This window comes from Camponotus floridanus, unplaced genomic scaffold, assembly GCF_003227725.1.
Source record: "Camponotus floridanus strain SB8 unplaced genomic scaffold, Cflo_v7.5 scaffold62, whole genome shotgun sequence".
Taxonomy (NCBI): domain Eukaryota; kingdom Metazoa; phylum Arthropoda; class Insecta; order Hymenoptera; family Formicidae; genus Camponotus; species Camponotus floridanus.
Genome location: NW_020229792.1, coordinates 746364 through 773982, shown reverse-complemented (window position 1 = coordinate 773982; position 27619 = coordinate 746364). Strand labels below are relative to the sequence as shown.

Here is a 27619-nt window from a genome sequence, read left to right as displayed (position 1 = left end):
ATACACACATACACACGGAGCGAGAGCTCCTGCCGAAGAGCGGCCATAATCCTAATTCACGCAATCAAAATATGAATGTTTATATATATGCTGCTCTAGCTACATTCGTCTCGTTTGTTCACGCGAACTAATTACTATCCTCGAACCGTTACCGCTGTTAATTCAATAGCAAAAGTGTTGCGTTTCCGTTGTATGTGCCGTGTTAGAACGCGAGAGTCTTGTTCGAGCGCAGAGTTGAGCTTCGTGATTGAATGATTAGTCGATCAGACTGTTACTTGTTAACGTCTTTATTGTACACTAATGTAGTTTACGGAATGCATGCTTCGACGATAACGATAATTTTATTTCGAGTTTACCTAGTTGGCGAATCTTATTAGAATTTAGCTTAAAATATAAAACTGAATACATAATTACTTATTATGCGTAGCCACCACAAGTTCCTTTTATCGTCACTTTGACAAAAATGTAAATATATTAAACTGGAGTTGAAAAAATTTGCAAATTGGTTTAAATTTGATATTTTTAACATTTTCGTATCTGGCAATAATGAAATATTAAATTATACTGAATAATGTCATATTGGTAATGTCAAAAGAAATGAGCTCATCGGTTTGTAGGTCAGTAATACAAGTAATTCATCCGTAAAATTCGCGAAATTCTTTTTGGCGATTTAAATCTAGCCTGGCAATTCCATTATCAGAAAGTTTAAAATGTTAAAACCGATATTCATTGGAAAAAGACATAAGAAAGATCTTTGGAGAATGACCTCCGATGAGAAAAGAAATTAGCTGGTCATCTGGAAAAGGTCAGTATTATCTTTTTTATATTTTTTTTCCTAAAATGCATTTATTATTAATCTAATCTATGATAATTCGGCAATGCTAGTAAAAGAAATTAGGAAAGATACTGTAAAGTGTTGTGTAGAGAGAAAAAATTGTTGGCTAAAATTTGAAATTAATGTTAATTCTGATAAAAGTTAAATAAATTTGATATTTTAGGAAATAGTTTAATTAATAAATTAATATGCATATATATATATTGAAAAATATAGATAAATTAAAATTTTTATTTAAATATTTTATCATTAGATGGAAATATTGTTTACTTAATTATATACACAAACACATATACGCTCTAAATATTCTTTGAACAATTAAACATACCCTCGGTAAATTACTGTAAAACGAATTATTAATTAACAGAGTCAATTAATACATAAAATGTGTAAATATTTACATAATTAAATATTCCGTTATTTAAAAATTTGAATTATTAAAATTATTTCTATAAGTTTTATGTTATACTTATATATAAAACATTAAACTTTAATTAATCTCGTGACTAAGTATCGGACAAAAGATGCAAAGTAAAGTCGGTCTTAGAAATCTCACTCAAATAATTATCCCGCTTTGACTCAATAAAAGTTACGCAGAATTCATTAACTGCAATTAGTCTTTATTTACTAATTTACGATTTGTGGAGAGTGCTCCGTTTGAAATTAATTATTTCAATTGCACATTATCACTTGGTCTCTAATTCGATTTGAATAAATTAAATTAATTATCTCCTCGAAAATGCATTCTGCAGAAATGGTCACATTAAATAGAATTAATCCAAATTTAATATATATTATATTTTAGATTTATATAATTAAAATTATTAATTTCTACTCTTTGAAAAATTAAAATTTAATATTATCACTTTTGAATTTTCGAAATATCTCTGAATTTATAAAAAATATTATTATTTAAAACTTGAAATAAATGTAAGCATTTTCAAATTTAATATTTCAAATTTAATATTATCACTTTTGAATTTTCGAAATATCTCTGAATTTATAAAAAATATTATTATTTAAAACTTGTAATAAATGTAAGCATTTTCAAATTATATATGTTTCTTGATATTACATAAGAACAATTTAATCATATTAAGAATATTAATAAGAACAGAGAATATTAATTTCTTATAATCTCATTTATCTTTTACAAAGATTATTAAGATAGAGAGAGAGAGAAAGAGAGAGAGAGAGAGCGAGAGTATGATAGAAATTTTTAATTAATTCTTTAGGCTCTCTTTGCGGTTTTAAGAAAACGAATAAATCAATTCGATTCAAATAAATTAAATTTTATCAGGGATCAATTTTACAAGAATTTCAATCTTAATTAATCCTTTTCCCTGAAAAAATCCATAACAGTCTGATTTATATAATATAATCATTTGCACATGTTCGAGCTCAGCTCATTGATCGAACATACCATGACTGTATTACATGCTCAATTATTACGTGTTCGATCGTTTATTATCTATTCACGCGCGCGTTTATGTATTTGTATATATATATATATATATATATATGTGTGGTGTGTGGTGCGCGCGTGTGCGCGTGTGTGTGTGTATGTGTGTGTGTGTAATGTACGTGTAATGCGTGCGTTTCCTTGTTCCGCACGTATGATCGCATCGCGTATGCACATGGCTGTACACAGCCGTCGTGTCATCCGTTAGACGTCCACGAAATGTCCATTGATTTGAAAGGATTCTGGTGTCTCCGGGAGAGAGATCTCTCCTTGGTTCAAAGGACACGCGATCGAAATTGACAGCGCCGTTTGTTAACTCGAATACGATGCCGTCGTCTCGGGCACGGTGTTGACATACAACATGTTCCGAAATGGACAACCATAATTTTGATAAATTGTTTTCATCGTTTTCAAAATTATTCTTCAGTAATAAAAAGAGAGCGAGAGAAAGAATTTATTTATTTTTAATTAAGATATTCCAAGTACTATAATAAATTTTAAATTTTGAAAACAGGATTTTTTATACGCTTTTATTATAAGCTTTTTTGAAATTAATAAAGAAAACTAACGTTTTTTTTATTATTTAAAAAATTTACTTTCGAAATTTAACTATATCTTGAGATATTTATATATATCGTATTTTAAATATATATCGTATTTTAAAAACTAATAAATGATTCTTATAAGAAACATTAATTATAAATTTATACAATTTTGCAACATTGCAAAATGATCTATTATTAAAATTACGGTTGATGCTGGGAACACTTTGTACATAAGATGTTTTAAAAAGAGGAAACGAGATGAAAACGAAAAAGAAAAATAAATTCTTGGACGAATTTGTCGACGATTTGACTTTTCTAATCTCATTTTACAGATAATTTTATTTATCATAATTTAATTTAATTTTCAATCTTAAATGTCATGATATTTGCTAATTGAATTAGGATGAAATTTATTTGAAATTAATTGAAAAATTGATCTTCTTACGCGTTTTTAATTTCTAAATCTCTTTTTAAGCTTTAATATATTTCTATTATTAATGCTTATTAAAGAAAATTTTCGCATTTTTTCCGGATGTAATCCGTACTCTGCATTGAGCATGTTATATGGCTGCTTATAAAAGTCAAAGTCAAAGTTAATTCTCAGATTCTCTTCTTTCATTATATACAAATTAGAGACGATATCAAAGTGCGAATATAAATGTCAACTACGAAATTATTACTTCTTGCAGGAAAGATGTTGCAAATATAATACTAGAAGATATAATACTGGAAAAGATATTAAAATAGGAAACAAATATTTGAAAGTAAAAGAAATTTTGTGAGTACCTAGGAATAAAGTTCCTATTAATTTATGTTGCATATTATTATACATATTATTAATAAGTATATATATATATATATATATATATATATATATATTTCTTGTTGATATATATATATTAATAATATATTTTGTTATTAATAATTATTTTATTTTATTCGCAGATTGCGTGCTGTCCTTCTCCGCATCTTTAAATCACATCGACATCTTTAAGTCACAATCTCGGTGAGTTTTTTTATAAGATAAATTCGAAAATCTGATTTTCGAAATCATAAGATACACAAATATTAATTATAATTGTAATAATATTAATGTAATTGATATCGCGATATCAACATTATTACAATTATAATTAATATTAATTAATACGCTATAATTAATACGCGAATCTATATTTGTCATTTGTTTTCTACTTCAACATGTCTTTCTCCGATATATACGTGATATATAATTTCCATCGAATAAAATCGTGTAGATAAAGCAAACCCGCAAAAATTAAATTAAACGTATCGTTAAACATTCGCCGTGCAGATATAAATCTCCGGAATTAAATGTAGCAAATATCTCAGCCATTGTGTGTATCATGCTTAACGAGATCTTTAAAAGATTCAATCTTCAGTCATCGCTCTGCACGGAAGTGCCGTTAGCGAAACGAGCTCGTTTGTGAATACGCAAGATCTGTTAAGTGCTCGTGATTCCGCTCGGAGCTCAATCATTTAAGTCGTGTTATATTTCGAACGTCGCCATGTTAAGTTTGCCCGAACCAAGATATTGCGAGAGACGTGCACTATCTCTCCTGTCCCCGTCGCTTAATTTTAAATGGAAAGCAAGCGTTTCAGCATTAAAATATCATTTTCCAGAGATATTCTTAAAACTTTGTCCGAGAGATCTTAAATCACGTTTGTCCCGGAAACGAGACGTCTCTCCCGAACGCGATCTAAAACGAATTTACATTCGGATTTACTAGAAATTGCATTAGAACGCAAAAAGATTTTGTTTGAAAAATGTAGCAGAAATATTCCTACGAATATTTTTACGACCAATTTTATTTAAATAGACGAGAGTATTTCCGAATTGCGGGAAATGGCACTTTTATGTACGGATGGAAGGATTTGCTGTGAAAAATGTTGTCATCTTTTTCTAGAGACGGCAAAACTGGCACGGCACGACGTATTTTATGTTTAATCCCGATAACATTCTTTTTTTCCTTTTATAAACCATATTTTTCCGGTCTAACATAAAATCCGCGTGATACTATCTATTCTGTTTTGAGAGTCAGCCAGTAAGCGGGATTTTAATTCATGAATCACATTTGCTTGAACATTTTTACGTTGTCTGCTAGCGTGTTAACAGGTATAAATATAATTTGATTATTAATGAATTAAATTAAATAATTTTATTTTCCGTAGTAAAAATTTCAATGTTCATTTTTTGTTTATAATTCCAATAATATTGTAATTTTTAATTTATTGCGCGATATTAAAAAGAATTTATATAAAATATCGAAATTTTTTTTATTATATATGCAAATCATTTAAGTACGTCAAAGATGAACATTGTTAATTTTTGCAATCTACTTTGCCGTGGTAAAAAATTCTCATGTAACAAACATTTGTATTTGTACATAAATCCAATACATTCACAGCGATTTTTTCCGGATCTGTAACGGATAAAAACAGATATCAAAGACATAAGTACTACGAGTAATTCGTTTACTGTCGTCACCGATATCGCGAGATGTATTTTTTTACATTTTTTTCACGTTTGTCGTGTAAAAATCCGCGGGATCGTCGAGAGCTACGACTAGTGGTGATGACGCGATATATTGGGGGAATGGACAGTAATATTGACATACGAACGTTTTCAGCCATTAAAAATCGCAAAGGATACTTTGTCGCAGTTTAACGGAATATTAAAAAAATGGCATTTGAGTGATACGCGATGTGCGCATCGCGTTTTCATATGCAACTCGACAGTCTGATCAATATTGAATTCCGAAATACATTTCCATCGAAACTTAAGTGCGGACGTGAATGTATTTCAATTTAATAGACACGATTAAAATAGCAATATATACATAAAATATTTATGATTCTTTGCTGTTATTATTTTATTTATCTGTCCTTATTTATAATTATTTATTTACAAACATATTACTTTAAAATTTTATTTTGTTGTATTGCAAGTCAAGTTTTTATCGCACAATTATTTTAGACGACAAAATATTGAAGTCAATTTGTTATTATTTATCTTATATTTTAATCAATTTCAAAATTTACCTTTATTTAATTACAAATTTAATTTAAAATTTAAGAGTTAAGAATAAATATATATATTTAAGAAACATGATAGATGATAGTTCCTATATTTATTCCTAACTTAAATTTCCTTTGAGATAAAATCGACTGCAATATTGCCAAAGAATTAATTAAATTTATTATTAAAAGAAGGAAGAAAATTTAAAATTAAAAGGAAGAAGAGAATCTGTGACACAATCTGTATATTACATACTAAATAAATAACGGCCGAGCGGTTATATTAGATATTCCGTAGAGAAATTATTCCACTCAAAACATAATTTTTGCAATATCGAAGCTGTTCTGCAATACTCATTTAAAATTCGTTTAAAATGCGGAATATATAATGCGGATTAATATCGGCCAAATATCGAAGCTGCTTTGAAACGCGCAATTAATATCTCGGAATATGACGATGCGCAATTCGGTTCAAATTTTAAACTATTATGCAAAAGATTCTAACAATATCGTCATTTATTACGTTTCTCATTTTTGGCAAATATAATTGCAATAATTAGTGTGCCACTATAAACTATATTCAATCAGGCGTGTGTGTTAATCTTTCGATTTTTGATTATGTGCTCCAATCAAGATTAATTTTCAATCTAAAACTTTTTCAAGGTAAAATTAATTTATTTAAAGGCAAATGATTTTTATAACGTAATTTTTATAACGTAATTTTTTGATTAATATATATAGAAATAAAATCTTCAAGTATAAATATCGATGAAATGTGTGTTTCTAAAGTCTATATCAACATACTCGATTGGATCTCTCGAATGGATTTTTCAAAATTCTTTTCGACATTTATTCTACTTCTCATTCAATTTTCTCTTGTAATCTTTTCATTGCGCTTTCGATACTTTTGAACAAATTTCTCAAAAAAATATCTGTTCGCTGAAACTAAATTGGATGAAAAAATAGTTGCCCTCGTTGCTTTAAAAATCATGTTGAATTACTCTTCATCCACTCACAATGGAAATTAAATAATGCTAAATGTTAACCTCACCTGAAAATTCAAAAGTAGTATTGATATTGATTGACCGTTTGAATAATATTTCAATATTTTTCTCCAAATATATTCTATGTTTATTAATCGAAGCACATAAAATAAACTCACGTCACCGTGCGATTTTTCGCTGATTAATTCCGATTGCTCGTTAGCGGTGTTATCAAAGTCAAATGTTAATTTCGGAGAATTTTCACGTTACTGTCGGAATAATAGCGCAAGCCGCGCCCGTGACGAATGACGACTTGTGCACGGCGATTTTAATTGCTCATTATACGTGGACGTCTGACGGATATTGCGTTCGCCTCGAATAGTTTATGCCGCGCGCGTGATGTTGGTTAGTATAATAGGAACAGTATAGTAAGTACAGCTCATAAGCGTGACCCTTAGTCCGAAGATTTGCACATGAGTGAATATGTGAATGTGTGCACATACGTGTACACGTACAGCTACGTTAAGTATGTGGGCAAGAAGCGAGCTTGTACAGGTAAGATTGTCGCACAGAGCGACGCGTGTAGTCAAAAGTTATGGTAGAAAGGACAAAGTTTAGAGAATGTAGATCTTATATTTCCCAGTCGGTGCATAACCGCTCCTCAACAATCCCTGGTGCGCGGTGACGATGCAAATGTGTCTGTATGCGTGTCTGTTTGTGTGATTATGTTTACACGTGAGCATATCGTTAATCAATTCCAATACGATTTTATCGAAAAATTTATTATTGTATAAAACATTTTTTTTCTGTTAACGCGAGCATAAAAATTCGATGTACAGAGATATTTGATTCGTAATAATTTGATTTGATTATTTTCGAAAAAGTTCTTAAACGATAAAATCGTACTGAGTTTTAATCTCGGTGTCAGCTCACTCGCCAGAGGATGTTTTCATTTCGAGTCTCGTGAATCCATAATATCCTTCTCTTTCCTTTCCGTAAAAGGAAAAACGACAAAGAGAAAGAAATCCTCGCTAGTCGATCCGCGAACATCACCAGTAGCAGCGCCAGTCAATTAGCAAATGTTTTTGCTCGCTCAATTTTAATTGGAGAGGTAAAGCTATATAAATCACACTACACTATACTGCCCGACGTGATACGAGATGGTGATTCCAGCAATTAAAAATATGCTCTAGCTATCATCAATTCAACAATCTAAATCGTTGCTCGACTTATCGAGCGGCGCACAAAAAAAAAGATTGTCGCCGACAAAATGACACTACGAGAGCACACTACGCTCTCGAAGAAAAAAGGGGGAAAAAAAACGGGAAGAAAAAAAAATACAACAGAAGAACGTGATTGCACACGTCGTAATCTAACGCAAGATAAGCAACTGACGAAACATGCCCAAAAATTAATTACGGCATTCATGGAACATATGTCGATGATTGGATGAGTATGCGTGTCCTGGCGACGAACCAAGATTGTGATTTAAAACTGATAACAACGAAACATGAGTATGGAAACGAAATATGTATGTATGTACAAATGACATACTATGCTCGATTGCGACTTGCCAAGTCAGGCATCGGAAATTATAATTGCTCGATCGCATTTGCGGTCACAACTACTTGACTGAGCCCGCGACTCCGATCACCGTGGGTGACGAGTCCCAGGCAGGAACGCATACAGCAAAAAACAAGATGAAAGTAAATTTTGAAAAAAGCCAATCCGGTGCGAAAACACGAAATAATTGAAAAAACGAGGAAGAAAACACGCACGAGTGAGTGTAAATTATGAGAGGTAAATAAGAAAAAAACGAGAGAAAAATCGATCAAATCAATAATATATATATATATATATATAATTTCAGGGGGAAGCAATCTATTCGTATAAAACATGCCCAAAAATATGTTTACGGCACACACAACAAATGTATGAAAGATAAGACAGGTAGATAGATAGAGAGAAAGTTCTGCGTCTAAAATCCGCCGCGAGAATTCGTCGTGGTACAAATTAGCTGGCAATGACTTGTAGTATATGATATCGCTATGGAATCGCAGCGCAGAAACAAACACGTGACTTAAAATACCTATTGCTCGTTAATGTTGCGGCTTAACACGCTGCGTGGCACGAATTGATGTTAATGCGTTTCTTGCAGGGCCGCGAATTCCCGACGAGAGAAGTGATTATCAGCGGGTGATATCAAAATGTGTGTGTGTGTGTGTTGGTGTGTATATGTGTGCCCACGCGTGTGCACACCCGATGGCGTTCCCTGCGTTGAGATTTGTGTGCGTGGTACGACGTTGATGAGGAAAGTTGGCGGAAAATGGCAAACTAACGCCGAATAATGAAACGTTTTGCTGCATCCCTTTCCGACTGCACATTAAATCAGTCCTAACGAGTAAACTCATCGAAATTAATTCTTTGGAAATGTCGCTAACGGTTACGTAGAATTCGTGTCATCTGGAAAATCTGTTGCTCGAATGCTTGAAATTGCCGAAACCTGACGTTTAACACGCAAGTAATAATATTTATTATATTCAGACTGAAAAATTAAGTATGAGAGATTTGTAGATATCTCTTAAAAATATTTATTTTTTTTTTTTTACTTTTGCATTGATGATTAAAATATTGTACTAAATTTTTAGTGAAAATAAAATAATATTTAATTGTTTATAATTATAAAAGGAGACGAGAGAAAATATAGATAAAGAGAAGCGGATGAAAAATTAGAAAGATATGAAAAATATAATTTTGCTATGTATCTCTTGCTTCTCCAAAAATTCGAAATGAACTGCGCAGTTTAACGCACGCTAATATTTCTGTTAAAATGCTCGAAAAATATTATAAAAAGCATGTGTTCCAATCATGAATCACCGGAATATCTGTATAGCACAACACGGAAAATTCGCCGGAAATATTACATAAAATGTACTATGCTATCTTGTAACAGCGTATGACGATGACATCTGGCACTTTCTCGTGCATCGTGCATGTATGTAATTAGTTAATTCGTTTTCCCCGGAAGTCCTGCCTCCACGAGACTACCCGTTAAAAGCGATACGTCAAGCGCAAACTACCTATTACTAACGTTTTTTCGACGCAGCTTTGGGTACATACGTTTGCAAAAAGATGTGTTTGCATCGGTCAGCTATATTTTTTTTTGCCAACCATCGCGCAATTCATGATGCACCTCGTTCGCAATATTTTTTTTAAACGTTTATCCGAAAAGTTGGAGTAAAATATGGTAGAGAATATTTTTTCAATCTTTAAAACAAATACTTAGAAAATTGATCAAACCTTGTAATGCTTCGTAGTAATTTCGTCTAAACTAATACGTATTTTTTATTGTAATTACTTATTAATTGACTTTAGATTATTAAATCACTATAATCGACAGCTTGGTATGCGATTCGTCAAATTTCCGTTTTTCAAATTCATGCGAATTAATGGCAATTACGCAACAATGGGCGAACAATTAATATTTAACGTAATAATAGTAGAAGCACGGCTGTGTCGATTATGTGCAACAATGGGACTTATGCTTTGTTCGGAAAATTGCACTCTAGTGATAAATACGACGAGACGAATACTCTCTCGAGACGTGGCTCTTCTTCGGATTCCAGTAACGTTTTTTATATATTCTTGCGAATTACGAGTCACGATCCCTTGTTTATTTAATTTACGTGTAAGCGAAAGAGGTGCCTTCTTATTATCTCGACGGAAAGGAATTAAATCTCGCCGCGGAATCGATTAAAGTTGAACCGCGGGAGAACGAAAATGGTTTCGTCGCGTCGCGTCGAGATGCAACAAAACGTTTCGAGAACGTAATCGGCTCGATGATATCGATACAACCGCGCTATTTGCTGCACGCTAAGTCGAAAAAAATGAAGCGCTAACGAGGCCGGTACCGATCACAAATAGCTATTCACATCGCAGAAAAGAGGATGTACCGCGTCTAAAAATGTGTGCGTGTATCGATGTGCGAATGCGTTTCACATTTTCGTACAAATGCGAGACGCATTTATGTCTTCGAAGTGTGAGGCGTGAACGCGATTCGAGACAATGATTCTTAAAGCTTTGTAAAGAAGTTAGAATTTATGTACAAGCGGATTTAATTACTTTAATAACAATCGATATAGTAAAATATTTTAATTATTAATTGATCAAGCGATGGCGATAATCGAAATTAATTGAAATTAATTAGCTTCGTTTATGCGAAAGATGAGAGAGAAATTGCTAATCTCTACTGTCCGTTATTTCGTGACTCTTAAATAGAAATACTTGAATGCTTTAATTACGAATGCAAATATAATAGTTAATTGACATATCCAAATTCACGTTCATTCAAGAATCATCGGCTCTAACGTCTGCGTCCTGCGAAGAAACTCGGTATCCTTCGGGCGCGAACCCTTTCCTCCTCCCACGTGTCCTCGACATTTCGATTACGTTTCTCACGAATGCTCAATCCCCTAAACGTATACGCAGGTGTATCTACGAAGTATGCGAGCGAGCGAGCGAGTAGTGGTATATATGCTTGTGTGTGTACGTGTCGAAATGCGTGTAATGTGGATTCGTACACAATATCAATTAACGTGCACAAGAACAATACTGCCACGAGATTGCGTGCAGGGCGGGTTCGTGCAGAGAGCCGCACGGAGCATTGACAGTGTGACAGACCTGGCTTTAATAGACACAACTTTAGCCCCGACGGCCATGTTCTCTTTAATGTAGATCGGGCCGTACACTACGTAGTCCCATACGGGCGGATTATTCGCACGGTCCACAACGTCAATCTGTACCTCCACCGTTCGCGACAAGGGTGGGTAGCCCCTGTCTTTCGCCATCGCCTCCAGCTTGTACGTCTCGCGCTATGCGGCCAGACCGCGTGTATATAAACAAACGGGAACAAAAAACAACGGCAGTTAGTGTCAAGGCGCCAAGGCTCGTGGCAGAAGGGGGGAATAACGTCATTGGTGCATCTTTCGCTGGTTCCCGCTCTTTCCGGTGGTCTCTCTCTTTGAGAGGAGAAGAAGAAAAGGAGGGGGGCTATCTTTTTCTTCTTCGCATTCCCCCGCCTCGGTCTCCGATCTTCCCCTGGAACGTTTGGCGAGCGCGAGCTCGCACATTGTGTCCCTGCCGAATTCGCTCGTTCGACTGTACAAAGGTTACAACGACAGATTCGCACGAATGCGAGATGTGCGTATATTGGCTCGTACGCAGAACAGGAGGTTGAGTGATCTCTGGCTGGACGATCGACGACGCTCCCGCAAACCTGCATTCTGCGCGTGAATAACGCAAAAGAGCGCGCACCAGGATCTCTCTCGCTTACATCCTCGCCTAATTACATGTGTACATTTATATTAGCACGCTAGAGAGAGAGAGAGAGAGAGAGAGAGAGAGAGAGAGAGAGAGAGGCGCCAGTAGGAAATCCCGCTTTGCCTTCCCGCGTTATTATCGCATAATTATGGTTACATTATTACGTATATCTGCTACCATTTGCGCGGCGATCGCTGTGTCTGCCGAGTCTTTGAAGACGCACGGTTCCTTCTGTCGCTCTTCTCCTTGTCAAAATAGCGAGGGCCTGTTCAATCTTCAAATGGAGCGAGATCATGTAATAATCGGTAATCGTGTCCCTTGAGGTAATGGACGATAAACTTACAAGATTTTCTCGAGGGAAAGTTATCCAATTATATGAGTTTTATAATGAAAGAGCTGCATCTTGCATTAATTTGTGTTTCACTTGCTCCATTTGAAAATCGAGAGGCCCGATTATTTTCGAAGATTACTGCCCGATCGAACACTCGCTGCCTCCAAATATCGTCGAAGAGCGATCGCCGCGACTCGCTACAGTATATGTTAGGAAAAGATAGTGGTAGTAATAATAGTAATAGAAGTTGTTGTAGTAGTAGGAGAAGGAGTGTCCGCCAATTAGCGATTTACCGCGCCGCGCTTAACCACAAGTGCTTCCGCAACCAGAAATAAAGAGAGAGAGAGAGAATTATGTGTATTTTATATCTGTGTGTTTAACGAGAGAATTAAATGTACAGAGATATAAGAAACATCAACAAAATCAGAGATGTGAGAGGAACAGAAGAAGAAACGAAATCCAAGGGGATAAACGGAAGGAACAACGTTTAGGCGAGAGAACTTATATACGTGTGTGTAAAGTAAAACTCAAAACTAGTAGGAGGGATTCGAAGCGAACGGTGAGGCAAATAGAACGTACGGGTAATTGAATTTAGGTGAAAGGGGAAGGGAAGAAAATAGAAGGAAAAAACAATGAAATCAGAAATAGCGATCAACGGTGATCGGGGGGGGGGGGGGGAGGAGGGACAGCACTACATGGCACGGCACGGCATGTCACGTGTCTTGTCTCGGTCATGTCGTGGCATACAAACCTGGCTTTCACCGACGTCACTATAGTACCCACTGTGACATTTTCTTTGATGTGAATGGGGCCGTATACATTCGCATCCCACACAGGTGGTTTATTGTTTCTGTCTACGACGTCTAACTCAACGTCCACGTCTGCGGACAAGAATGGCATCCCTCTGTCGGAGGCCCGTACTCGCAGGCGATAGCTGTCACGCTAGTGGCAAAACATTGGGCCGTCAACTTACAGAACACTTTTTTTTTCGGGAATTTTGGCAGTTTGTTTGTTTTTTTTTTTTTTTTTCGTGATTTTTTCCCGTCACTTTTTACTTTTTTTTTCTTTTTTTCTTTTTCTCATTTCCGATTTCGTCTTTTCTGTTGGAGTTTACTTGGAAAGAGCTAAGGCGTCACTCGGCGTCGAGCGCGTCCACACGAGAGAAAGTACTCGATGGTCTTTCTGCTTTTTATCCGCGAGCGAGATTGAAACGGAAGAAGAAGAAGAAGAGAGAAAGACAAACAAGATAGAAAAAGATAGAAAGAAAAAATTGAGAGAAGGGGCCGTGCAGTCTCGTAGGTATCTCGATGGATTCCGTTGCGTGTTATTTCGGTGATTGATTCGTCGTCTTCCTAACGGATGAGAATTCAAATCATATTTTTCTAATAATTTTTCTTTAATTAAAACGATCGAAGTCGCATCTCGCTTACGATAACAAGGTATTTAACTGCAATGAACTCAAACATGCCGTGAGGTGAATAGTTTCGTGAGTAATTGCGACACACAGTGACGTAGCATGATGACGATGATGATGCTGATAATGGATGGTGATGATGATGGTGATATTAATGATGTAGGTACTACATCGCCGACTTCTGTTGATTAATAAAGCGGTAATAATATCGATACGTAAATATGTGCAATCTGTAATCAGTTTCAATAATCAAATGAGTAGATTGCGAGAATCGTAAGCAAGTGTAGACGATGTAGTTGTGACGCTATACTTACCTGTGAAATGTGTGGGCCTGCATATTTGAGCTCATTGCTAATTATATTGGTAATTGACAGTAGCGAACAAATAGTTTTGCCTACGTGACATTGATTTCGTTTGACTTTGTGACAAAGATATTTCGATAATTTCACAATATCGTCCAATAAATCTTGGATCGATTTTTAGAAAAGTGAAAAAGTGCGTACACAAGAATTGCATTGAATACTACAAGTAATGATTGCATGAAATGTTATGTTTATCCTTGCTCATCCGAAATAACACGAAAGCGGAAAATATACTAGATGCTTTAGAATTATTTTCTCATTAAAATTCTGTCATTTATTTGCAATTGATATTTCTTTCCATTTGCATTAAATAATTTAATTGTATTATTTGTATGTATTAATTTTATAATTCTTGATACATATTATTTTACTGCAATTTTGAATTCTAGTCTCCACAATAAAGTTTACATTTAATTCACAAATATTATTTTTTTTTAAATTCTTATTTATGTAAAGATATCAAAAAATATATTTAAGAAATTGTAATTAATTCTAAAACATCTAGTATAATAGAATAACGGGTGAATAGTAATAGAGGTAAACAAAATTATAATTAAAAATGTTTGTATTATGAAAAGTATAATTGCAAATGCATAATTATAGTAAATAAATTGATAGAATTAAATTTAATTTAATTGTACATTGAATAAACTTTTAATTTTGAAATTTTAATTTTTAATTCTTTAGTTTAAAATTTGCTGATTCTATTCACCCGTTTTTGTCATACAAGATTATCGTGATTTCTTTTTTAAAAACGCTCTACATTATATTAATCATTTGGAAATCGATTTTATGATCGACTTATTTTCTTTTCCAAATAAGTACTTCAGAAATACGTTTGTCGAGTTTTTTCTATCTCATAAGATTGTTAATAATGAGATCTATCGGCTTCCTGGAACATTAAAAATAATTATTGAAGTTGTTCCAGAATTTTGTATTCCATCCGACGGACGTTAACTAAAAGACACACATGACTAAAATGAGTACATTTTGTGATTTTATTAAAAAACATAATTTACATTAAAAAAAAAACGATGCTGTGAAAAATTACAAATATTAGATTACAAAGTGCTGTGCCATTAAGATGCAAAGTAAAAAATCAAAATCAAAACGATGTCATATAATAGTTTTTAACAAGTCAATTTATATTCAGTACATCATTTTTATTTTTAAATAAAAATTAATATTAAATAAAATAAATTAAAGCTCTTTCGTTTAATAAATAAAGTAACTAGGATTCTCTCATAAATCCGATAAACTAGGAAAGATTTAAGCTTTCTAATAACATCCATTGCGTGTATTTGTTGTGATACACTTATCAAACGTCCGTCGGATATCCCATATCGCGTAAAGACAAATTGATAGGTCAGTGGTATAGAATACCGGCATTAAAACGGTATCCTCCACTTGCGGATACATACGAGACCAGGATAAAAGAGCGAAAATAGCGCGATAGCACGTGTATGTACATAAAAAAATATATCACGCGTGAAAACAAATTTTTGAACGAAAACATTTGAAGAGAGACGATTATAGATATAAAGAGAAAGATTTATAGAAAAATTGAGCGACAAGAAGAGAGCAGAGAAAGAGAGAAGAAGAGAGAAAAAGAGAGTGACGTCTCCGAGTGACAACAGTAACAACAATAGAGGCAAAAAATCATCGAAACGATATAATGTTGAATAATCGAACGGAAAGGCGCTCTAGTAGTTTGCAACGAATATTATACTTTTCTTTTGCGCAGGTAACAATGCTGTCACATCATAATGTGTCTCGATGCAAGGTGAAACACAAGAATATAGATCCTACTTACTGGAAAACAGCCCTTTTTTTTTTTGTCATCATCAAATCCGAAGAAAGTAAATGGTGCAATAAACACAAACATAAACAATAAGAAGTTGAAATTAGTTCCTTTACGAAATCAATCAATGCAGGCATTTGCATGCAAGCGAGAATGCGATAAAGAGGCATCAGGAGACGATCGGGAGGGGGACGGAAAAGAAAAGGAGAATAGAGAGTCAGAAAGAGAAAAAGAGAGAGGTTGGTAACCGTGGACGGATATGGAAATTTGTCGTGAGGGGAGAGGGGCGGGGGACGTTGAGACTGGATGGGAGAAAAAAAACTATGACGACCCCTCGTCTGATTTCGTTCTCCGTTTTAACGACACTCAAAAACCGATGGACGTTATTTCTAAATCGTCGTGATAGTGATTATAATCCGCACGTTTGGTTTTTTTTTTTTTTCGGCTTTCCTTTCACTTTCATTTGCTTTCTTCCCGTTTCGTCACGACAGTGGTATGCCGCCCCAATCACAGAAGAAAAAATGTCACACCACGGACAGTTCTCTTATGATCTATACATATGTATATGTATATATACATTACTAAACGCTCTCGATCAAAAATACTTTTCGTATTCTTTTTCCTTTTCTTTGTCAGTCACGTCGTGGTATACCGGGAGAATGGGATGAAAATCGGGAAACGTCAGAAAGAAAATATATTAAAGAAAGAGAAAAGACGTTTATAGAAATATGTAGAGAAAAAATAATAATGTAAGATAGCTTGAAAACATAGTAGGAAATATAAAGAACATAGGTTCTCTTTCACATACAAACCGATCAAAGAAAAGATAGATAAATAGATAGGGAAACTAATCAGGAAACTAATCAACGCATCAAAATCAATAATTAGCAGGCATATTTAAGAAAGTAATCATCAACATAACAGGAAAATACAAAATGCAACATACAAAAAAGTTCATCATTTTATATCAAAAAAAACAAAACAGAGAAAAAAATGAGAAATTAAAGATAGAGAAAGATAAAGATAGAGTAGGAGAGAAAGAGAGAGAAAGACAGGGCAAGGACGGATGTAGGAGCGAGAGCGAGATCCGTTCCTGTAAAGGAATCAAAAACACATTCATATAAAATATGCAAGCATTGTCAAAAATTGTTTATGTCTGATGCACCACAAAATGCGTAGAGGTTGAAGTACACCGTACGTGGGGCTCAAAAAATGTCGTTCCCACCTGCTCCTGGAAGTTCAAAAAACATCACTTCCCTTTTGAAAAACATTCACAATTAATAATGTTAGTTGATTAATTAAAAGATCATTATAGTTTGCTCCGAATATTTCCATTTCTTTTTTTTTTTTATAATCACATCTCTTATCTCATCATCGTTTTATCACCGTCTTTCCTTTCCATTCTTTCCCGTTTTTCTCCAACGCGTAACACGCACAAAAAGAAAAATAATACGCATTCCTTTCTTTGACCATGTTTTTTTTTCGGGAAAAGTATGAAAAGTACACACGTTCGGTCGGCCGTGAACGCGCACGTTTTGGGCCGATCCGCACGCGTTTTATTTTTCTCTGCAAAATTACGCGTCGGCATATTGCAAATTGATCGAAAACTATGATTGGTGTCGCGATGCAAAACCGGAAAACGCGATGAAACGAACGGCAAACAAGGGAAATTTAAGTAAAGAGAACAAGAAGGACGGAAAAGAAAAGATATACGCGTATGTATTTTTTTTTTTTTTTTTTTTCGACCGCTCATAGGTAATTCGATGACCGATTCTCGACGAAAATTGAATGAAAAAACTGGACAAGAGGTATCAAAGCTTCGTTTGGAATCTTTTAAAAAGGTACTCGCGCCGCGAGTATGTTCTCAATAGAGAGAATGAGAGAGACAGAGAGAGAGTGTTTTGTTGCAAAAATAGCCCGAACGGTCGATCGATTCAGGTACATGAAGCGTTTGAGGAAATCAGGCATAGCTAAGTATTTACCATAGTGAACACATTGTGCATATCAATGGGAATTAAAAAGTTCTATACATGTGCCGTAAAAAGGAAACTCATTTCGTTGCATATTAGTGATGAGAGAAATAATTGCCGACCAAAACGTATATTAGTACAAGTTTATCCGCTCAGCAACAAAACGGATTCGTGTTAAATATAACGTAAGTCAACGCAAACGTACAATATATCGGCAGAAGGTGTACACTCAAGTTTTGTATTTATACGATATCATATATATACGTATATATATATATATAAATAGATATAGTATATACTACGTAGCCTACGCATTATCCTGGGACACGCGTACACTTATTCGGGACGAGTATATATCGCGATGACATTTTGGATGATCTCGCGAGTAACGTCGATGAATCATTTCGCGCGGGACATAATAATTTTGAATTGCTGAGAATTATATTATTATAGTTATCGTGTGTATCGTAGAGAACGTCAAGAGCAAAAGAAGCTAGCACAAGCCGCAAAGAAAAATTGCAAGCCTCGCCCACGAAAAAGTGGGAGTGTTCCAGGAGAACGATGCTGTTTTATACTGCTAAAGAGAGACGATATGTAAGATATCAGCAATTTTTATGGGGATACTCACGTCTAGGGGCTTCTTTAATACTATCCAACCAGATTCTGGTTGGATCTCAAAGTACTCCAGATTCTGCTCGTTGTTGGGTGAACTCAGCGAGTATACGATCGCGCCATTATTGTCAGCATCCTCGTCGGATGCCGACACTCTCAATATATTTGTTCCTATGCTCGCATCCTGCTTCACGTTTTCCACATATCTCTGCGTGAAAACAAAAATTTAATTCCCCTTCAAAGTCCGACGCAATAATTTTACATTTAAATATTTCAGAAGATATTTATATCCGGATATATAATTAAAATCACATGATTAAAATTGAAAATTATAAGATATACCTCCGTGTTTTAGGATTGCAATTCGGTAAAAAATCGTTCGTCGAAATATCATTGTTTATTTAATTTTCAGTTTCATTTTAATTTTAGAGTTTTTAGAGGACTTAAAATTCATTAAAATAATATATCTTCAAAGTCCGACGCGTTAAATTTATATTTAAATATTGTAGAAGATATTTATATCCGGATATACAATTACATGATTAAAATTAAAAATTATAAGAGATATCCTCTTGTTTCAGGATCGCAAAATTCGATGCAAAATCGTTCGTCGAAATATCATTGCTTATTTAATTTTCAGTTTCATTTTAATAGTTTTTAGAAGATTTAAAATTCATTAAAATAATATACGATAAATGAATTCTTTTTTAAAGTCCAACGCATTAATTTTACATTTAAATATTTCCGAAGATATTTATATGCGGATAATTACATGATTAAAATTAAAAATTATAAGATATATTCCCGTGTTTCAGGATTGAATTCGATGAAAAATCGTTCGTCGAAATATCATTGTTTATATAATTTTCAGTTTCATTTTAGTTTAATAGAGTTTTTAGAGAACTTAAAATTTATTAAAATAATATGTGATAAATGAATTCTTCTTTAAAGTCGGACGCGTTAATTTTATATTTAATTTTATATTTATATCCGGATGTATAATTACTTGATTAAAATTAAAAATTATAAGATATATTCCCGTGTTTCAGGATCGCAAAATCGTTCGTCGAAATATCATTGTTTATTTAATTTTCAGTGTCATTTTAATAGAATCTTTAGAAGACTTATAAATTCATTAAAATAATGTACGATAAAATGGCCTTTTCTCAAATATTGTTCGAAATTTAAATCCAAAACCGGAAGATTATGCACTCAAAGTTTGATGCAAATACCTCGCAAAACATATCGTAATATACACATAACGATTTTAAACATGAAAAAGTGAGCCAAGTCCATAATTTATGAGATGCACTTTAGATACGATATCATGCTACGGACTTTACAAATTATGGACTTGCTCCACTTGTTTTGGCGCGCAAGCTCTTATACACATACATATATATATATATTAAATCGATAAACGACAATGTATGCATCTTGATCGAGTAAGCAGCGAAACTAGCCCAAAGTTACATTGTTAATGGTCTCTCGAGTTACGTGCATCGAAGCATAACGCACCCTGCTGGTGGTTCCGTCAGCGCGCGATCTTACTTCCGGACATCTGCTCGCGCATTTCTACTCCGAAAGGGGTTCTTTCCTTAAATGTTTACCTTCGAGTCTGACTAAGTGTACCCACCTGTCGGTCGAACAACGGCGGGTTGTCGTTCACGTCCGTTATTTCGACGGTAAATGAGCAAACACCTTCTAACGATGGTTCACCCTGATCCGTCGCCTTAACAGTGACGGACACGAATTTCCCGTCATCGCCTTCACGATCGAAAACCTGAAAATATAATCGTATTATTGAATACGAATAAGATGAGAAAATTGCCTCGATATAATAAAAATTTCAATAAAAATTTGATCTTCAGTGCATAAGATAGTAATGATATAATTAAAGCAACAAAACTAATGTAATCTTCTCACGAGAATTATTTCAAAATTTTATATATATTCATTCAGCAATAAGTAAAATATGTATATTAATTTCCATTGATTAATGTAGCGAGATATGAAAAAGCGAGAACTGATGGGAGATATGAAAAAGCGAGAACATGTAAAAACTGATGAAATGCACATATAAAGCTGATATCTTATTATTATTATGGATCTTTATGGATTCATGACACGAGCAATAATTAAAATGTTGAGTGCTTTGCGTGTTTATCGCTCGGTCTATATGACATGTATAAAAGATGGCAAGGTAACATGGTAGAAACGAAAATTATGATTGTTAGATATTCGTTAATGTATTCAAAGAATATTAAATACTTTTCATTATATGCGAGTTGCAAGCTACCTTTTTAAAGCCGGTGCATTTCGATCAAGTTATCGCAACATTTATATCTTTGTTGAAAGCTTCGAACGAAAGAGTCGAGTATAAAATTTCATTCGAAATCAACTTTCATCCATTTACTTTGCCGACAAAAATATAAGAATTAATTAAATAAATAAATCTCTCTCGCTTTTAAAAATATATAATTGAAATATAATATTGAAGGATCGTTAATAAATGTACCTTGTTGGTCAAGACTTGACCGGTCTCTTCGTCAACGGTGAACTTGGTGCCCTTTTGATTGGGCTGTTGGACGATCGAATACTTGACTTGTCCGTTGACACCCTTGTCCTCGTCAGTAGCCTGTACCTTGATGACAGGGCTGCCGTTTGGCGCGCCCTCCTCCACTTTCGGATAATACATCCCGCAATCTTTGAACAACGGCTTGTTGTCGTTCACGTCGGTTATAAACACCACGACAACCGCGGTGCTGGTGTGAATAGTTTGAGCACCGTTCGGGCAACACGCCCCGTCGTCCAAGGCCGTGACGTTTAGCTCATATTTATCACGATCCAGGGAGATTTCCTTGCCGTGAAGACGAATTACTCCCGTAATCTCTTCGATCACAAACTGTCCCGACGTGGTGTTCCCGCCAACGAATCGGAATCGCACGTCATCGCCGTCCTTATCAGATGCAACGACGGTGGTTACCAAGGTATTCGGTCCGGCGTTCTCGTCGACGTTAGGCGTGTAAACCTGCTGGGAGAATTTCGGTTCCTCGTCGTTTTTATTCTTTGTGTATATTCGTACTGTCGCGGTTCCGGTTTTCGACGGTTCCCCTGAAAGATAAACTCGTTAGTCTTATATTAAATATTTTTATTTAATTTAATTTATATGAAAAATATATATTTCATATTTTTATAAAAAATATTTCATATATATTTCATAAATAATACAATATATCGAATAATAATGTAATAATAATATAATATATATTTTAAATATTTTGTTCGTGTTATATGCAACGATTTGTTAAACTTGAAGATTAACGATAACTTGATGTTTATGCAAAACGTAACCGCGATAAAGGGAAGTACGTGACTCTAAATCGCTCGGCACAATATAAATCGCGCTTTACGATGACAATATCGATTCAAACATTATGAAAATTGCGCTGTATTAATTTAAATTAATGAATTCGCAATGTGTACGTTAAGCGGTATCTTTAGTACAAAGTCAAAATCTCGCGCGAGGTGATTTGCACGCATGATCGCGCATTAAATAAAAGCGCACATGTTAGCCGACATGTGCGGATTCGGCCGCTTTATTTCCAATTAAACCTCGACTTATTTGGAAATCACCTCGCATTCGCGCCGTGTATATATATGCAAATAACGTAAATTTGCGTCTATGTGAATACGAGCTTGATACCGCGCGGCGCAAGACAGGGATTTGGAGCTCGTTTGAAAACCAAATTCGTGAGATTTAGCCGCTCAAAGCTGATCCTCGGCCTGCTGACAGAACATATAAAAGGGCATCCCTTCCAATCTTGGCGCTTTCGTGACCAAATCTCCGGGTAACATCAATTTCAGGACAGTCGACATTTTTTCAGCGAAGCAGATATTGAGAAACGTTAACGACCATCCATGAAAATCGATATAATCGATGATATATCTCGATACGCGACAAGACGAATAAATTATAAATCGGATCCGATTAATTACATCGCTATAGAATACATCGAGATGGCTTGGGGTTTATAGAAAATATACATATATTTTTATTAATTGAAGTCACATTCTAAAATGCGAGCTTGTATCCGCGTAATTTATTGCTTCTTCGTCTACTTACCTTTGTCCTTAGCGGTTACGATGAATTCGTAATAAGCGTTATTGTTATCCGCATCGAGCTGTTTATTATTAACGATAATGCCATTGGAGTCCACGCTGAAATGATCGTCGGACACTAAATATTCTATTTCGGCGTTTGCCCCCGAATCAGCGTCGGTCGCCTTGACTTTCAATATATTCGTTCCCAGCGGGATATCTTCGTCGACGTTGTGAGCTTGATAATCCGGTAGTTCAAACTTAGGAGCATTATCGTTCACGTCGGACACTCGGATCGTAAGCTAAAATTTTAATAAGACAATAAACGTGATTAATATGAACGAAACGTATCGATTGATATTTAGTTCTAGAAACAAATGATTCAACGAGAGAAGAAATAATAGCAAGCATGCAAATGTATTCTGCGCGGGGAAAAAGGAAATGTTATTTCTATTGCGATAGCAAGAAAACAGCACTTCATAGTTGGAGTAAAACGTAAATCCATTTACCTCGACCGATGTCGAGAAACCACCAGAGTCCTCCGTCGCTGTTACTATCAAAGAATAAATGTGAGGCTGTCGCAAATCCTCAAAATCCAGTTCTTTCGCAAGTTTCACGATTCCGGAAGTCGGCCCGATGTTGAATGTACCTGCGGCTCCTTGACCTTGCGCCTTCAGCGTGTAACGTATCTCTCGATCGGCGAACGACTTGGCTTTCACCGATATTATGCTGAAAAGTTTCAACATGTGACATTTGCACGAACATCTCTCGCGAAGAAAAATAAGCACAAAGATACGTGATGTAAAGGGGAACAAGTTCCCGAATAAATCTTGATTATATGTCATGCGAAAGTAACTCGGTCGAATTCAGATTGAAATTCGAAAAGTCAACTGAAACCCTTGGAAGATAAACAATCTCGAAAGTAAACTCTCAAGTCGACTAGTTATGATAATCAAATGCAAGCAGTCTTGTAACAAATAATATCGAGAGCGTATAAAAGGACACGAATAAGTTAGATGTAAGAGAATAATTATAAGAGTAATATAAAAATGGGAAACATTAATTTGTTGAAAATAATTAATTTCCAAGAGGAAAAGAACATCCCTTATAACTTTTACAAATGGATTGCAGAAAAAAAAAAGATGCCAGTAATTTTTTTATTTTAAAAATGTTACATAATTTGCGGTATTGAAAGCAAAATATAATTATAGAAACCACTTTTTCATTTATTTTCTATAATTATATATATGTAACGATAATTTAGATATTAAAATTGAGCCTTCGTATTCCAGAAATATTGCCAAATTATTATTTATTTAATAATTATATAAAAGAAGAGTCTCGAGAAAATTTCAAATCTTCCTTGAAATACGTACAGACTCGAATCTAAAAGAGAATCAAATGATTATGGGGATTGACTTGCGAACTAACTCGGAGTCTTTCTTCTGATTTTCCGGTATCTCGGCCTCGTACGCCGTCATATAGAACTGCGGTGCGCGTTTTCCACCGACGATCGATAGTCTCTCCTCAGGAGTCGACTGGAAACGCCTCTCGTCGATACGACCGTTCTGATCCTCGGCTTTCACGTAAAGGACGTACTCCATATCCAACTGGAAGAGATCGGTTCCACGAGTACGCACCACCCCCGATCTCTCGTCGACCTCAAAGCGGCCACCAGCTGCGTATGCATAGTGGATAATTAATTAATTAATTGATTGATTAAAGCAGCCATTATCTGTGCGATAGTCTCACCAATGAAGATCTCGCGAGAGCTCGGTATTGATTACACGATGCTCCGCGCGATTGTGCGTCTTCGCATTTAAATTACTCAGAAATGAAATAATTAAAGTGCATAAAAAACATTTCTTAGTATTATAAATTTCATATAAAAATGACTTTTCAATTATATAATGTTAAAAATAAAATCACTTTTCATTTGTATAATATTAAAACGTTAGAAATGACTGAAATGGTAGTTTGTATTTCAAAGAAATATATAAATCAAACAAATGATTCCTATCCAAAGCCTGTGAATGGCATTTTAGGAGAATTAAATGGTGAATTTTAGTTTAACATTTGATAGCATTTACGCTACTATTATCCGTTAGTTTAAGGCATTATTAATAACGCAGCATAAAGTTACAAGCATACTTCATATCGTGTTGCGTAACAAAAATTGTTTATCATATCATAACGCGATCGTTGTGGAAAAGCATTTGGCATAATAGCATCATTACGATATAATCCTGTAAATTACGAAATATGATACCGGGTCACCGTTGTAATCATTGGATGCATTTTCGATGAGGTCAATGTGTGATTTTACACCGATACGATGCATGTAGATTAATAATTAGGCTGTGCATGCGATTGTTCCGCATGCTTCTACGTGGTGCTACGTGCTATGTTAAATCCACTATATTTTTCATGTAATTAATGAAGCACTATTGTTGAATAACAAAACATTTTTTATGAAAAATTCAGTATCAATTTCTTTGATGTTTTAAACGAATAAGATAATTAGCTTTTTTAATTTCTACTCAGCATTTGTCAGAGCAGTTTTCATACATTATTTTCTCGAAAATATTTATATAAAGATAATTATAATACAATATCATAATTATTATTTTTTTATGATTTTTTTAATAAATATGTAGTTTCCTTTCATCACATTTTTTCCTGAAGAAAAACATTTTATAAAAATTAATTTATAAAAAATTTTAGATGCAAATAATGTAATGTAATATATAAGTATAATAATGTATAATAATGTAATGTTTATGTAATACAAACAGCATTAAATTTCAGTCATACGATAGTTTTATTTTAATGCGAATATGAAAACAGAATGTACAAGAGAAATTTCCTACGAAAGTAATTTTAGTTCCATATTCATTAAAATATTACCCGAAAAAAAAAATCAGTTATTTGCCATAACAAAGACGTATTCAATTTTACACGAGGAAATGTCGAAGATTATTTTCTATAATTCACTTAACAATTCGCATAAATATTTTACTTAAATAAAATCGCAAAATTATGAAGTCTTTAGAAAAGTTAAATATACAAGAGCGTATGTATTTCGCGACATATTAATACATCTCATTAGTCATTATATCAAGTATCATCAACGATAAGCGGGCGTTAATGATCGAAATATCGAACTTTGATTACTCATATTATTATACGTACTTCGATCTCGCACGATGAAGTAATGGATGTTATGGTCGGTGTCGGGATCCCTGGCTTGAAGGGTAAACACGTGAGTGTTCGGCGGTGCATTCAACTGGACGACTGTTTGCATCGGTAGAGGCCGATTAATGAAATACGGAGGCTCGTCGTTGACGTCCTTCATGTTGATGATGACGCGCTGATTGTCGGTATCTATAACGTCACATCGATTGCCGCATTTACGTAGCAGTCATAAAAGCACTATTAGCGGTTTAGAGCAGCTGCTGATACGCTATTTGGGCGTCGCGAAATTTTTATCATTATTATTACAACGCTATTTTAATTTTTAATAAAACATTCGAAAAAAGTTTCGAAATGTTTCGGAATAAATTCAATTTTCGATATTACTTAATCAATGAAAATATAAATTATATACATATTTATTTACGTATTGATTCTTTTTCAGAGACAATGATTGAATTAAATTTAACATAATATTTTATGTCGAGAGAAATTTTATTATATTGAATTAATTACATGGCAAACATTTAATCCAATATATTTTTTCATGTTACATAATTATACTTGCATGGAAATGAGAGATTCAATTAAATTTTTAATAATATTTTTTGATGTTTTTTTATAATGTAAATATACATTTTTAGTTTCAACCGCAAATAGCGTTCAGCACTGATAAACAGTAATTTGCAATCTCTAAAATTTTACTAAAAGCATGTAAACAAGAAAATGTGCTTTTACAGATGTGTTTTTCGAGAGATATTAAAATGCAATATGAAAGCAATATGATATGTATCAATATTTAATTAATATGTATAGCATTATTTGTTTAGTATTGAAGTAGGCGATGTGAATTGCTACTTACATTGGAATCCTTTGGAAACCGATGATGCGAGAAAAGAAAAGAGTTATAATTACTATTAGCTCTATATATACGTGGAAACAAGGAATTATTGATAGATACAGCAATAAATATCTCGTATAATAAATCACAATTACGCAATATGTTACTTTATAACGCGTAACTAAAGAAAACGCGATTTTTATTATCATTATTTTTATATTATAAATATATAAATTATTATTTTCTATATATAAGAGTATTCAAAACTTATGCAAAAATATATCTACATATTAAAAATAGATAAAAATATAGCGCACATTTTGAAATATTTTTGCTGTATATATTCATAATTTACTATATTATTAAGAATTATATTTGCTGCCAATATTCTTATTCTTCTGTACTTAAGTTAGAAATACCACAACCTTAAATTAAACTCCTAAAGATAGAATTTGAATGAAGAGAAAAGCGTGAATATATGAAGACAGACCGTGAAATGTGCCAGTTGAAATTATTTCAGGCAATATTTATTTAAACAAAAAATTATACCATCGTAAAATGGGCACGGGACACCGGGTGGATATCGCGCGCATGGCTCTTGACACGTGGAACATTGGCAAAAGTAAAAATTAATTAAACAATATGAAAACAATTAAAACATATATCATACACATATCCGAATATCATCCATTATATAAAAATACAAACTAAAGTGAAATTAAAATAATAATTTTTAAAATATATCTTTCATAACACATGGATATAAAATAAATATAATTATAAATATACTTACAGAAAAAAATTGACAGCAAATT

The 27619-nt window shown here is 33.9% G+C and overlaps 1 protein-coding gene and 1 long non-coding RNA gene across 3 annotated transcripts in view; one reads left to right on the top strand and one right to left on the bottom strand.

Moving 5' to 3' along the window:
• LOC109610256 overlaps window positions 1-27619 on the top strand; it is a 115667-nt gene that overhangs the window by 34396 nt on the left and 53652 nt on the right. The window contains exon 3 of the long non-coding RNA XR_002192704.2: window positions 3788-3848. This is a non-coding gene — a long non-coding RNA (uncharacterized LOC109610256). The remainder of the gene's footprint in view (window positions 1-3787; window positions 3849-27619) is intronic.
• Window positions 1-27619, bottom strand: part of LOC105254666 (neural-cadherin-like) — a 73126-nt gene that overhangs the window by 6720 nt on the left and 38787 nt on the right. The window contains exons 3-11 of one of the 2 annotated variants that reach the window (XM_025413215.1): window positions 27354-27401; window positions 25964-26155; window positions 24203-24449; window positions 23281-23500; window positions 22797-23073; window positions 21189-21784; window positions 20307-20453; window positions 18687-18878; window positions 11542-11732 (exon numbers count right to left, since the gene is read on the bottom strand). In XM_025413215.1, the coding sequence (XP_025269000.1) occupies window positions 11542-11732; window positions 18687-18878; window positions 20307-20453; window positions 21189-21784; window positions 22797-23073; window positions 23281-23500; window positions 24203-24449; window positions 25964-26155; window positions 27354-27401 (2110 nt within the window). Of the gene's footprint in view, window positions 1-11541; window positions 11733-16500; window positions 17320-18686; window positions 18879-20306; window positions 20454-21188; window positions 21785-22796; window positions 23074-23280; window positions 23501-24202; window positions 24450-25963; window positions 26156-27353; window positions 27402-27619 lie in introns of those variants that run through there. The other variant, XM_025413216.1, reaches the window with a different exon arrangement.